The sequence below is a fragment of the Netta rufina genome, assembly GCF_964035555.1.
Source record: "Netta rufina genome assembly, chromosome: 1".
NCBI lineage: Eukaryota > Metazoa > Chordata > Aves > Anseriformes > Anatidae > Netta > Netta rufina.
In genome coordinates, this window is record NC_140123.1 from 30,395,214 (window position 1) to 30,409,236 (window position 14,023).

Consider the following 14,023-nt stretch of genomic DNA (forward strand, 5'->3'; position numbering starts at 1 on the left):
AGGGCCAAAGCTTTTTAGCAGGCTCCAAGCATCCAGGCAGCAGTGGTCACACACTGCTGCTTGTGCCAGTCAGCCAGCAGATAAATTCCACCAGAAAGCGGCGTTTGTCCTGAGCTGAGTTCATTCAGATGACGCTGTCAAAGCCAGAGGGTGAAGAGATGCCTCACACTGACATTACAGGGAACAAAGCAGGAGCCTCTGAAGGATGCGCTCCTACAATACCAAGGGCCAGAAGAACAGTTGTGGTAGTAAGAAATGATGGGTAGAGAAGCCTGCAAGCAACAGGAACAGCTATCAAATAAAATAATCGTTGTGCTTTCAGCCACCACCTCCCAAGTTTACTCTGAGTAAGGGCCAACTAGATAAAATATCTTTTGTTACAGTCACGATTTCTTCCCCCCTCATAAAATTTCAAGCAAAGAGAGCATTTAGCCACGCAAGACCACTTGTCGGTAAAGAAAATACCAATTTGTCAGTAAAGAAAATACAAATTTACTTTATTATAACCATAAAGAGGGATTATTTCAACAATTAGCTGTATGCTCAGCACTCAGGTATACATCTGTGCCAAATAAAGTCATTTCTCTTACTGCCAAAGAACACTTCTCTTTAGCAACGCGCTCCCTGCCTGTGCTTACAGGGTGTTTATGGTCTCTGTATTACAGTTATCTTGACAGACAAGCCTCGGGATACAGAATAAAGCTTTACTCTTTGACCAAAATAGGAGGCAACATTTTTATTTAAAAAAATTAAAAACGGCAAGTTTCTAGTCAGATAATATAAAGCATCTTAAATTAATCTTCTGAAAGTATTTACACTATTTGTAAACGTAAATATCTGAAACTGTACATGTTTAAACAAATGGTCGTTTAGCAAACAGGCTGTATAAACTGATTGCTCTGCTAATCTTCCAGCCAGCCGACCTCGAGCTGTCCAGGTATTCTAGGAGAGAAAAGACCCAAATCCCGAGAGTGCCTCCTGCGAGGGTTTACCCTTCACATCTCCTCTGTACAATGTATTGAGTCCGCCACAGCTTTGTGCAGTGACCATGCAATCCTTCTGTAAAACTTCATAAAAAAAAACAAATATACATATATTACAACGCACTGGACAGTATTTTACAGCCTGCGATTCTACATAAGTAAAAAGAAAAAACCAAAAGGGCAGGTTTGCTTCCTTGTTAGTTCCTTTAGTTAATTTTAAGGAGTCATGTAAGGTCCTATGAGTACCACTTGCGTACCTCAGCACCACTGCTGCAACACTTCTCATGGTAGCTTTAAATCCTACTGGTTTAGTCTCCAGCCACGTGATTCATAAGAGGAAAAACATTAAATCAAAACACCACTGATGTGCATGGAAGTGTCTCTGCAATTAAATATTTCAGAAAGAGTTTTTACGAGTGAGTTGAAAGGCTGCCACGTACCTCACCGTGGTTTTCTTTCGCAGTGCTGCACGATCAAGAGTTGCACACCGAGATACTCTAGAGCTGCTTTTAGTGTTTCACTCAATTAATGACAGAGGGGTTCGCATTCAGCTTTCCGAAATAAGGATCAATTAATGCCTACTGATCACAGCACCCTGCTTACCAGTAACTGAGCACTTAACCCCTGCTAACAACGATGATTTGACAGTGCTTACACATCCATTTCTGGCATCCCCTGCACACCCCCACTAGCATTTGCTCCAGCCCACAGAGGCTGTAAAAGTTCCGGTCCCAGTGCCCGCTTTGACTAATCCGACATCACCAGTTGATCTTGGGTACGGCAAAAATATACAAGAAAAAAAAAAAAAAAAACACCTCTAACCTAAAACTCTAAGTACCTGAGAATCTCAATGCTACGCTTTGCTGTAAAGCATCTGAAAACATGCGGTTCCCTCAGAAACAACAGAAATTATATTGCACAGCTTTCCATTGCAAATCCCAAGAATCCGAGATTCTTTACACGGAGTAAGGCTAGAGCATAAAACTTCACGCCAGGCCTCGCAGCTCTTAATCACCAGGGTACAAGAAAAAAACAGCACATCCAGTGTTTCAAGAAACGCTTCAGATGTAGAAAATAAAGTTTTCCCAGCTAAAAACCTCGGAATTATGTTCACACACTTGGTAAGTTATCAGGATTCTCAGGGGTGTTAAAAAATTGGAGCATGCCTGCTTAAGTCAAACGGTCGTATCAACGTGCTTATCTCCAAGCCTTGCAAATACCTACCACTGCTCCCGTTTTATTCCCTGCACTCTACTTCCAGTGGGTTTTTTGAAAGTGCTTCTCTTCACTCCATTCATCAGCTTAAAGTATGGAAGGATTTTACATACAAAAAAAAAAAAAAAACAAAACAGGACTTCAAGAATATCTGGAGAAGGCAGTAACTGAGCTTCCATAAGAGTGATCAGCAAAAGGTTTGTTTTGTTTGCTTTTTCCCCCCCCCCTTCTCAAGCCAGCAAATAGGAAGACCTTTAACAAATCAATAAAACTGATTTCTTTTTTTTAAACTTTTTCCTAAAACAGGGAGAAACAGCCTGGAGGGTTTTAATGCAGACTGGACTGCACGGGGGGATCCTTCATTTACTTCAAAATGTCTGCAAATGTCTTCACATCCCCTTCACTGTCTGCCACTCAGCTGAAGTTTGTCTGAAGCAGCCTCACTGGCTACTTGGACATCGACAAAAGTAAGTTCACCTGGAAGACAAAGCAAAAGCCCACATTAGACAGAACAGCTAAGTTCAGGAGCTGATGTCTCATATTTAAACCTTTAAACGGGAACTCATGGAAGCACACAGAGACTTATATGAAGCAGAACACCCATAGAACTGGTCAAAACTTCCAGTCAAATCCCAACTCACAGGCTTTGTAAAACACAGCTGTTGACAAGTCTTTTCAGCAGTCACAACCTATTGTTTTAGATTTTTTTAGGGTGGCTTCTGGCATTGTCAAGGAACTCCATAAAAATCTGTGCACTGGAGAAAATGTCAACATCCATCTTAGATATCTGAAACACATTTGGGGTCCTTTGCAATCCTTGGTTCCCACAAACTAGAATATTGCTTCCGATGCACTTCAGCTTGTGGAAATGATCCTCAGGATCAACAGATAAACAACATTAGAAGAAGCCAACTCCTCTAGGACAACCCCACCTTTTCCAGTGCATCACTCCTACTCTGTGCTCCAGGATAGTTAACACACATCCCTGTGGCCACGTTCATTGTGGGCAAACTCCTCTACCACATTCAGTTTGAATACTGGCAGCCCATGATATTAAGATTTTAACAACACTCCCTTGACTCCTGAAGTCAAAGACAGATTTTTGAAAACCTCCTTGTTTTTGTCAGAGAATTCTCAACCCCACTCACCTCTTGAGAAGGGTTAAGTAGGGTTAAATTTCAATTAAAAAACTGCACATTTTCCCAATCCAATTTACTCCAAATGCACCCTTGTAACTCTTTCCCCTACTTCCCAAACATAAAAAGTTGCTGCTTCTCGTATTTGTCAAAAGCGAGACCAATTTCACATGCACAGATTTTTTTTTAAGCTTGTTCACTAGCTGTGGTATCTCTTCAAAAAGACAATGCCCAAAAATGGCAAGACTGCCATGATGTTGTACAAACCAATCCACAAAAACATCAGTCACTGCCTTCAATTTAAAAAAATGTATTGAATATTCATAACAAACAAGCAAAACCTTTTATTTGAGACCCTGGAGTTCAGAGAAAGTCCTGAGTTTAATCAACCAGGATTAAGGAGGATTTAAAAAAAATATCTGAACACTAAAAATAGTAAAAGTGAAAAGTTAATGTTTAAAAATAAAGACAGTCACATGAAAAAGCAATTAATAAAACAGGGAGCTTCAATATATTCGGTACATACCTGTTCCATTGAAGGACAGGCTATGATCTGGAGATCTTCATTACTAAATTCTTCCTTTAACAAAGCATGGAGTTTCTGAAACATTTGCTGAATGTTGTTCTTTAAAAGGAAAGAAGGAAAAAGTCATTATTAAAAAAAACAAACGCACAGAACTCACCCCAAACATTGACCAGAATAAGTACCAGAACCCACCTCCATCCCTGCAATATATACTATGCAGGTTGAATATAAGAGGAAACAGGACAATTTTGGTTTTAGGCTAAAAGATACCGTGAGATTTGATTTCACAGGCCTTTTCAATAGGTTTCACACCCAGAGAAAATCATGCTGAGGTACACAGAGCAGTACTCACCCTAACTGGCTTGAACAAAATGAATTCCGTATCTTTATTGGACAAGTATAAGGACATGCTTCGTAACGTTGATGGCAGCTTTGTTTTTATTGTCTTGTACGTGGAAGAGACCATATCGTTGATCTTTGCTGAAAATAAGAGTAAACATACTTAATGAAGCAGAAGATCATGCTGCAATTGGAAATCTATGTTCCTGAACAGCATCTCCCCTGTACTAGGGGTGATCACAACCACGGGGTGGACTGAAGGGGAAATAGGGGGGCAGACTGGGCAGCACAGCATCATTCCATCATATGAGCACACGCCAGACCAGGCTTGCCTCTCAGGAACTCCTCGAGACATCAGCCTCTTACTCTGCATCAAAAGCACCCAACCCATTTCTGCCAGCTAACGCAGACTCCTCAGGTTCCTGGAGTTGCAGCCTTCCAACTGAAGAATTAACAAAGTTTTACACAGGCCACCCCCACGTCAAACTGAAAAGGAAAAGGAACTGCCGGGAATAAATACTGCTAGTAAACAGAACAGCGCAGCACCAATTCTCCTTACTGTCCACAGGCTGTGTCTGGAAGAAGAAGGGCTGCACAGCCTTCTGCATTTTGAATCAAGCAGACAGGAATCCTCTCTCAGACAAGACCTTCTTTCTTTATTGCTAGGTATTTTAATGGCTTTACAAGATCTTTGCTTAAAGGGCAGGGGCAACATACATTTTGTAGCCTTAAATCCCCCAAGTTAGGATCCTATGTTTGTTTTTCCTCTCTTTCTACAGTGCCTCAATTTTCTCCTACTTACTCCTGCTTCCCACACAAATGACTCCAAGAAACAACAGAAGATCTGCTTAGATCTGCCTCTACACACATAATTATCTCCAGACAAACATTAAAAACACCCCTGAAGAAGCAGGAAATATTAAGCAGAAGCTCAAGTTAGCCCTTGAGAGTGTCTGACCATGGAGCAGCACTGAATTATGAATGAATATGGCTGGCTTTGCATTTTAAGAACGTGATGCAGCAACAGAAGGTTTCGATGTATGAATTGGAATAAACAGATTTCTCAGTGTCATCGAGAAGCTCAACTTGGTAATGCGAACAGCAAAGCAACCCAGGAACATCTGAACTACTCCAAATGTTCCTACGAAGCATTTGAGTTCTGAAAAGGAAGCACTTGCCACAGCTACAGACAATAAAAGCTTCAATACAGACTCGGATTTTTTTCTACAAAAGCCAAAGCTTCATCTCAACGTGATCAAGTAATTCCGTAGGCACATTCTGCATCTGTTTGTGAAAGTGCTGTTTTCATGCAAGAGCACTCACAGCTTGAGAAACACTCGATTCATTCAGCTATTGTTCCAATTAAACGCATATTCTTAAGTTTGTCAGGTTTTGATTTAGAAGTATCTGAAGACATTTAAACTGGCACACAAGTAAAAATATAAGCCAGGACTTTGAAGAGAAAGTTCTGAAGAGAAAGTCATCTTTTGAAGACGAGTTTCCTGCAGGAGTCTCAAACAGGTAAATGATCACAGCTTTAGCAGCCTACAAGGATCTCTGAAGCAGTATGAAAATAAAACAAAGCAAATACCTGGTTGTGCCCAAGGTTGCTGCGAAAGGCTGTATTTGGGACCTCCTTGAGTAGCCATTGTTTTTAAAGCAGCCACCTAAAACAATGACAATCAACAAAATGATGTTTCTTTCAGCTGAAGTCACAACATACTAACCAAGTAACAATTGCACAAGTCTCCTAGTTACTGAATTCTCTTTTTTTCTAGGTCCTGACTTAACAATACACAGGGGAAACAGCTTGACAGAAATGCAGTTCAAAATTACAATCATAAACACGTCTTGAAAAAAAAAATCAAAATGGGATTAAATTTACAAAAATTCTTTGTGTCTTTAGGTGCCAAAGAAACCTCAAAAGGGAATTATACTTCATCACGTTAGTCAAACTCCCCAGATTGGAATAACTTCAACAATCTAGCAATCTCAGTTGATCATCTGCATTTTAATCACCTGTATTTTAGGCATGGTACTGGCCCCTCGCCCCATCATCACAGGCATCAGAAAATTTAACATTGTAATCTTCTAAATTCTCAGAAAGCCAGCAGCTGGGGTATTTTTGAAGTCCAGCAATGGTGTAGGACCCAGTTTCTGAGTTGTTGTGCTATAAAAACACATCTTGGTGCAACATAGATCCGCATCATGCTTTGTTTTCCAGAAATAATAGATCACACTGCGTGCTTTTCTCAAGGTGTCTCGAATCCTGTGCCCTAGGAAAGGTTCTATAAAAAAGTGTATTGTAACAGGACAGCTTTTGTTCCTGTCCTCTAGGATGCCCAATCTACCTGCCTCAGTTTGTGACAGAAATTCCTGACAAAACAAGACTTGGAAGGAAAGCCCTGCTCAGCAATCACTTCACTGCTGTAAAATATGCTGAAAATAAAAACCTTCTGCAAACTCAGCTGGCTGCTAAGAGTATACCGGAGCATGGCTGCCATACTCTAAGATTTCTCTTAAGAACACGCACAACCTGAGACTTTTATTGAGGGCTTACAAATTCAGTCAAGGTTGGAGAGTGCTTTTCCTGCAAACAGAAAAAAGCTTCTGCTGACTTTCATAGCCCTATTTCAACTCACTGAAACAGGTACAGCTTCTGAACAAAAGAGTGTAAGAGTTGCTTTTAAAAACAAACTATGCCTTGTTCTTTTAATCTATTAATTTTGAAAATGCTTTGACAGTTCCTTGTTGAAACTTAAAAGGAATCACAGTTTTAAAATGGGAAATGCCAACATCGTCAGCTAATCAGAGAGATCTAGCAGCTTCTCCTGTACCCAATTTAAACACTAATTTCACTGACCTATCAGTATTTCAGTTAAGTTAACAAATATACACCATGCTTGTACCTTTGTCATGAACTCCTCCAGCTGTTCTATGAACTGTTTGGTTTGCTGCTGAATAAACTGCTCACAAGCTGATTTCAGATGACGATCTACATCTTTCTTCGAGTCGATATAATGTTCTCTGATTTCTGGAGTACCCTTGAAGAGAAGACAACAAATCCCTCCTTTTTATTTGCCAGAGATCACCACCCGCTTAACGACCAATTTTTTCTGAATGCAACGAGACTCCGTATTACCTCCAGCAAGAACTGTATCAAGGCATTGTTGCTGTTTAGTCTAAAAAATCTTGAAACTGTTTTAGGGTTCAGGATTTTAAACGCCGCATCTGTGAATCAGAAAATCACTCGCACTGTAAGTAAATGGGATTCAGCTCCAGGAACACAAAGCTTTATTCACTTATTTACTCATTAAGATGGCCAAGCCTCATTAGCATCATTGTAACACTACAGATCCCACGACCAGGAGGTGTGCATGCACGTGCACACACAAATGCATACGCACAAAAACACACACAGTACGCCTGGATCTAACAGTTCAAACAGAAAAATACATTACATCAAACTAAAAAATGACTGATAACAACTGTAGTGCTATCAGCACGCAAAGTGTGTGAGCTCTTTTCCTTTTGTAACGGCATCTACAAGTGAAAGACTTTTACATAAGCTACGTAGTTGAGCAGTTAAACTGGGAAAACCAAGCATGGTTGCACAAAGCGACTCAGAACTGGCACTCTTTTCCTGTGTGCTTAATTTTTTTAGTTAAGACTAAACCAAAAACATCAACATATTGAAATACATTCATATTTATGGTACCAAGAAATAAAAACAAAAATGCCTGCAATTAACACGTCATCCTGAAATTATTCCTACTGAATTAAAGGAATGTTGTCAACCTGAAATCTAATCAAATTGGGAAAAAGAAAATCATCAATACAGTTTCTGTGTAGCTTGTTGCCCCAGTGTCATTTGTTTACCATCCTACACCTCCATCTGCTTTCTTTCGTATCAAAAGTAATTCTGTGCCTCTGGTGCTGGATGAAACAACGGGAGGGAAAGAAGATGTGTGAGTTAAAGAAGTGCTGTCAAAGTGCATTAAACAAAGTAGGAATGCCGGGTACTTAAATGCCAAACTAAGAACCTGCACTCCTGTGCAGTTAAAGGAGACTGCAAAGAAAGATTCATTCTGTTCTCTGAATTACTTCTGATTCCAAAGAGAGCCTAAGTTCTTCATTAGATGCCTACAAGCCAGAGAGTGTGAAAGCCACCCCTCCCCGCTATATTTTCCAGTTGCAATAACCTTAGTATTAAACTACTTTAAAAAAGTGGAAGCATGACTTTTACATTAAGCAGTGTTCCTTTCAGATATAAATCCCAAAGTACAATCTATGTGCAGAGAGCTTGGCTGGAAGACAATAAAACTCTTATTAGCCATGCTATCTTTCTACTACAACTCATCCCAAATATAACAGCCCTGCTGGCCTGCGCCACGCTACATTAAGAATTAAGCTCAGTCTACATTTTCAACAGCCTCCATCCCCCACCATAAAGAAAGCATTTCCCATTACTTACCACTACCGTGTGCGAAACACTGGCTGGCACAGAAATTTATTCAGTTAATTAAAGAGGGAGAACAAACTCGTGTGTCAGCCAGGATGAGACACCAAAAGGACGTATTTACCCTTTAACCTCCAGTCAACTAGAAACTACTCAACAGGTACGTGGTTTCATTGATGTTCAAATGCAACAGATGAAATGGTTAGTGTGGGAATCGCTCGCTTCAGAGTTAGAAGAGCAGCGTATTAGATGGCAGGAAAGAAAAGTTATTTCTTCAGCTTTCTCTTCCAGAACAGAAGAGGAGAAACTTGACATGCTTCCCATTACTTTTCCCCTTATCTTTATAAACCTGACAACTCCACAACTGTTCCCTTTTATTTTCGTAGGGCTTTTTTTTTCCTGCATTTCACAAAGGAACCATAGCACAATTTAAAATAAAATAAAAAATTAAAAAAAAGCATGTAGTTTCTATTATTCCTAAAAACAGACATGGTTGCCACAAAAAAAACATACAACAATACTGCTTATTTGACTTGCAATATAAAAAGAATTCTTTCCTGAACAAAATAAAACAGAAAAGTTTAGGAAATCTTAATTTGTTTCAGGCAAGTCAGCTATGTATTTTTTTAAATTAGCCTGTTAAACAGCAGTAACAACAGATATTCATTTAAAAGATCAGAAGAGGGAAGAGACACTTCTGTGCAGAAACAGAGGTTATTTAGCTGTTCTTAAAAACGACTGGATAAAGAAGTTAGGTGAGCAGCAAAAGGCAGTCAAACGCATTCCATACAAAAATAAAGAACTTGTTAGATACATCTGGAATTGCCCTTTAAAAAAGAACATTTGTTTTGTTGGTTTTTTTTTCCTCTCAGAGAAGGTAAGAACAAAGCAAGAGATTAGCACAAGCATACAGGTCATTGCAGGTGAACATAAAATAAACCCAGAACTTTTGCTAGCACATGAAGGGATGACAACGCCATCCCGTTCTGTAGCCAGCAACTGTTCAGTACCTCTAGTTTTCTTAAGGTCCAGGGAAATTTCCTTAATGGTGAAATCAGTGTGGAAAGGAGCAATTTGTTCACGAAGAATCAAAAGGTGTTTTATTAAGAAAAGCTGTCCATCAACCTGGGTCTACAGCACAAGGAAAAAAAAAAAATACTCATTACATGTAAAAAGCAACCATTAAATGAAGAACACAATTTCAACACCTTCGCTTTTTTATTAGTTAATTTCCTGCAACAAAATTATTACCAATAATTTTCCAAACAAGCTTTTTACATTAGTCTGTAGTGCCATTAACTGCATTCTAGGATCAACAAGACTCACTTCTGGACTGCTCTGAATATACTGCCCTGCAGAAGCTGACTTTATTCCTATTTCTTAGACCTGGATTATATATAGCTCTATTTCTAAATGTCCACATTAGGTACAGGTATCCAGTTTTTGAAAGACACAAACTTATTCTTCATAAAAGCCAGGAATTATTTCATGTAATTCATATGATTTAGGTTGAAAAATACGAAATTGCAAGGGTGTTTTTTTTTGCCATCGTTAAGATGATTTAAAAAAGCCAGAAAGACAGATAATCAAGGTTATTACAGAAACATTAACTTTGCTACTGTGCAAAGGTCTTACGAGGCATTTTTCTCATATCATTAAACACAAAGCTTAGTTAATTTCTATACTGTATGGCAAAGATAGAAAGAATAAACCAAGGCCAGGTTCACACCACCGAGATGATCAGTTTTGCACTGCTTGTTATTTCAGCTATGCTTTATACCACAAGCAGTTTTTAATCTTTCAAGTTCATGGCTCATTGGGGCAAATGAAGGAGGATTAAAGGTGTATTTGCCTTTGCAAGCTGAAAAAGATCTTTCCTTGATATAATGTTAAATGAGAAAGTCAAGAAAATAGGTTTAAATCTACAGTTTTAACAAATGGAAGCTTTCACTAAAAATATGTGGTGCACTGGTTTCTTGAGGCTTTTTTTTCTTATATGCAGAATTTCATCAGATAATCTTATATTAACATGCACCAACAGCAAACTGGTACAGATCCTAGTCCCAGGCCAGTCTGTTCAGGGCTCACTGTGGGGTCAGTTTCGTGCTCTGACCTGATGTACAATGCTGGAATGGATCTGTATAAATCTGAATCATTTACATACCAAATAGTTACATGCTCAAGCGAGAGGAAAATGTGGCTTGAATTTCTTTTTAGAGGTGCTACATGTAACAGATATTTTTCATGAGACATTCAAAACAAATACTTCAAAATAATTCTTCATTTCTAATAGCAACTATTTTGTTTTCATTGCTAAGTATTTATTGCTTATACAAATCCAGCAAGTTTATCCTATCAAGAGTTTTCTTTTTTTTTTTTTTGTTTTAATAAATTTCACTTCCTGGCTGTTAGGAATTAGTAAATACTACAGTATTTGTATTCAAGAAACTGCAAGAGAAGAAAACCCACACAGGTTTACTCCAATTAAAGTAACACGTAAGGTAAAAACGACTTGATGAAACTGCATCAAATTCTGAATACCACATACGAGATCAAAGCTTTTTATTCATAGATAGTTCTGAGCAGAAAAGACTTATCAAATCTTGCCAGTGAAGTTAATACTTGGAAAGATTTTTGAAAACTCAAAAAAAAAAAAAAAAAGAAGCAGGAAAAAAAAAAAAAAAAAAAAAGATTAACAGGCAAATTGGTAGCAGAATAGACTTCCAGCACTATTTTTATTCAGGCATCACTTGAATGAATTCACATGAGTAATAGCAGCCCGTAAACATGATTGCTGTGATTTGTATTTTACTTTTTCAGATAGGCTTGCATGTTTTAGAATACATTAATCAGCTAGCAATTCCATCAAGTCTGGAATTTGGTCAGAGCCACATGATTTCACTAAGATTTCAATGGAATTTGGAACGACTACTTCATGGCTTTACACGTACATGGGGAAAAGTTAAAGGAGAAAAACCACCCTATCCCCAAAGCACAGACTCTGACCTTGTTTTTGCTGATAGAATCAGCAGCTCCCAGCAGTGAGTGGATGCAGGCAGATAAGGCCTCTTGCGATAATCCCTGAAACACTGCCCTCTGCAGGAAAGAAGAAATCAGACCAAAAAATAAAACATTAGCAAAGCCTAAACAGAATTTGAGTTGTGGCTTGTGAAGGTTATGCTTACCAACATACAAAACTCTAGATTAGTTAGTTACAAACACACTGACAAATGCAATCCAACAGAATAAAGCCTTGGTACATAAAAGTTTGTTACAGCACTTAGACCGGATACAGGTCTACACTAAACGTATGCCCAAGTCCACCACCATCCAGCTCTGAATTTGTACCGGGGTATTAAGCACGTATTAAGTAAGATAGAACACATACAGAGAAACAAAACCACTCACATTATGTTTCTCAGACTTACTAGCTCTGTTAGGTGACAGACAAAAGTCAGACTTTAAAGTGCAAATCTCAAAATACTTGTGAAGTAAATAACACATTTGTTTCTCTTAGACATGAGGATTCCTACTGTCTTAAACTCTGGATAATTTAAACATTGTTTGGTGTGTCAGTTTCCTACTTTTTTAAAGATGTGCAACACAAAAAAACTGGGAACACGTTCAAAACGTAGAAGCAGCAGAGCCAGCATTTTTAAGACCAGAAACATCACCCTGTCTGATGTGCTGAAAAGCACATCGCAAAAAACACATTCACCCAATGATTTCAGCAATAAGATCATTTTGTATAACTGAGCCTGATTTTTCTATCCTTTCCTGTTCATTCCTCAGTTTTGGTGTGGTAAATAACTTAAGCATCAGATACTGAAATATCTCCGTAATAGCAAAAGGAATGGATGTACAAACCAGCATTATTTTGTTTTCTAATTCTACAAAATTCCAAAATTGTCTTGGAAATAATGACCAAAATTTGTCAGTTCACGTTTTACGTAAAGATATCAGCAAAAAGCCTAATAGGAGATAACAGGGGCCAGTAACTGTCCGTTCCTCTTAGATAAAAATATTCAGAACCGGTGCTGTAAGCTTCATAACTTCCCTAAAAATATTAGATAAAGAAATTTTTGCATACGTCTATACATCTGTACAGTTTGGAGAGACACACTAGCGTCCTTCTGACGGTGGGATACCACATCCCATGCAGATCCGCTGGTGAAACCGTGGACTGGTGTCTGGGATTGAGGGATTCCGCCGAACCTATTTAAAAGTAAAATGCACACGTGAAAAACTCATCCATCTGTCCTTTCAACTGCAATATCAACTCACTTCATACTGACTCCACAGTAACATGACATATTGCACCCAAACAGGTTAGCTTTTCTCTTTCTGAGCAGGTCAGAATTAGTTTACTGACGTGTACAGAGCACACACGGCTGTGAAAGACACAATTTTGCTTTCAGCAATGGCCCCGCTCAATCTTTTTTAATGAATTAGTTTTACAGGCATGTCTCTAGTGGCTCCCCCTCCTTAACTCAACAGCTGAAATGGTCAAACAATTACTGAGAGGTGTAGAAGGGAAAAACAAATAGTTAGTGATCATGAAACCACAAGAGATGGTCAGGAAAAAAAAAAAAAGGAAAAAAAAAAAAACATTCCATAAATTTTACTTCTTCATGCTTTCTTTTCTGCTGGGGATGATCCTACATGGATTAAAGAGCTGTAGGAAGTGTAGGGTTTGAACATCATGTTAATAACCTCAAAAATAATGGCAAAAACATTGCAGGGAGGTGGGCAGGGGTAGGACTGTAAAAATAAGCAAGCCCACCTCCTGGGTAACCTCTCCAATACCTCTGTATGCTCAAGATGGATTTCCACAACACCTGCCAGACAGAAGCCTTGCATTATTTTTGTCTTCTCCTAAAATTTTGGGAAATAGCTAAGCCAATAGCTTCGTAACTCAGACTGCCATCAGCAACCACTCAAAAAGTAAAAATGTTGACGTTTTACCTAATGATGGAAGAAGCATTTGTGTGGTGCTTATTTTGTAAGTGTGGGAACTGTCTAAATTAAATCAGCAATATCTTTCTCCCTTTTGCAAGCATGTATTTATTGTCACTAATTAGAAGGCCTGTAAGACCTCAGCTATCAGGTTGAAGCTACTTTTTAGTTACTTCAGCTACTCCTGCAGGCACTGAAGTGGGAGTGAGGAATTCTGAAGGGCCAATAACCCCAGTTATCTCAGGCACTTATCTTGTAATGGGACGAATTACACCACACAGGTCCTTTCCTCCTCCTGACCGTAGGTGGGGTTTACAGGGCTTGTTAACGCCACACGCTTGGCATGAGGCAAGAGGGACTCTGCTCTTAATAGCATTTGTGGAGTCCAGCTAGAAACAGCCAGAAAGAT

At 38.9% G+C, this 14,023-nt stretch overlaps 1 protein-coding gene across 3 annotated transcripts in view; it reads right to left on the reverse strand.

Moving 5' to 3' along the window:
- Positions 1-480: 480 nt before the first annotated feature.
- Positions 481-14,023, reverse strand: part of COG3 (component of oligomeric golgi complex 3) — a 29,785-nt gene continuing 16,242 nt past the window's right edge. The window contains exons 15-24 of one of the 3 annotated variants that reach the window (XR_014618721.1): positions 12,749-12,873; positions 11,665-11,754; positions 9,669-9,789; positions 7,342-7,430; positions 7,109-7,243; positions 5,791-5,866; positions 4,213-4,340; positions 3,861-3,959; positions 2,208-2,675; positions 481-1,067 (exon numbers count right to left, since the gene is read on the reverse strand). Coding sequence is in view for 1 of the 3 variants with exons in the window: in XM_084292514.1 (XP_084148640.1) it covers positions 2,646-2,675; positions 3,861-3,959; positions 4,213-4,340; positions 5,791-5,866; positions 7,109-7,243; positions 7,342-7,430; positions 9,669-9,789; positions 11,665-11,754; positions 12,749-12,873 (893 nt within the window). In the remaining 2 variants the exon portion in view is untranslated. Of the gene's footprint in view, positions 2,676-3,860; positions 3,960-4,212; positions 4,341-5,790; positions 5,867-7,108; positions 7,244-7,341; positions 7,431-9,668; positions 9,790-11,664; positions 11,755-12,748; positions 12,874-14,023 lie in introns of all 3 variants that reach the window. The other 2 variants (XR_014618722.1, XM_084292514.1) reach the window with 2 other exon arrangements.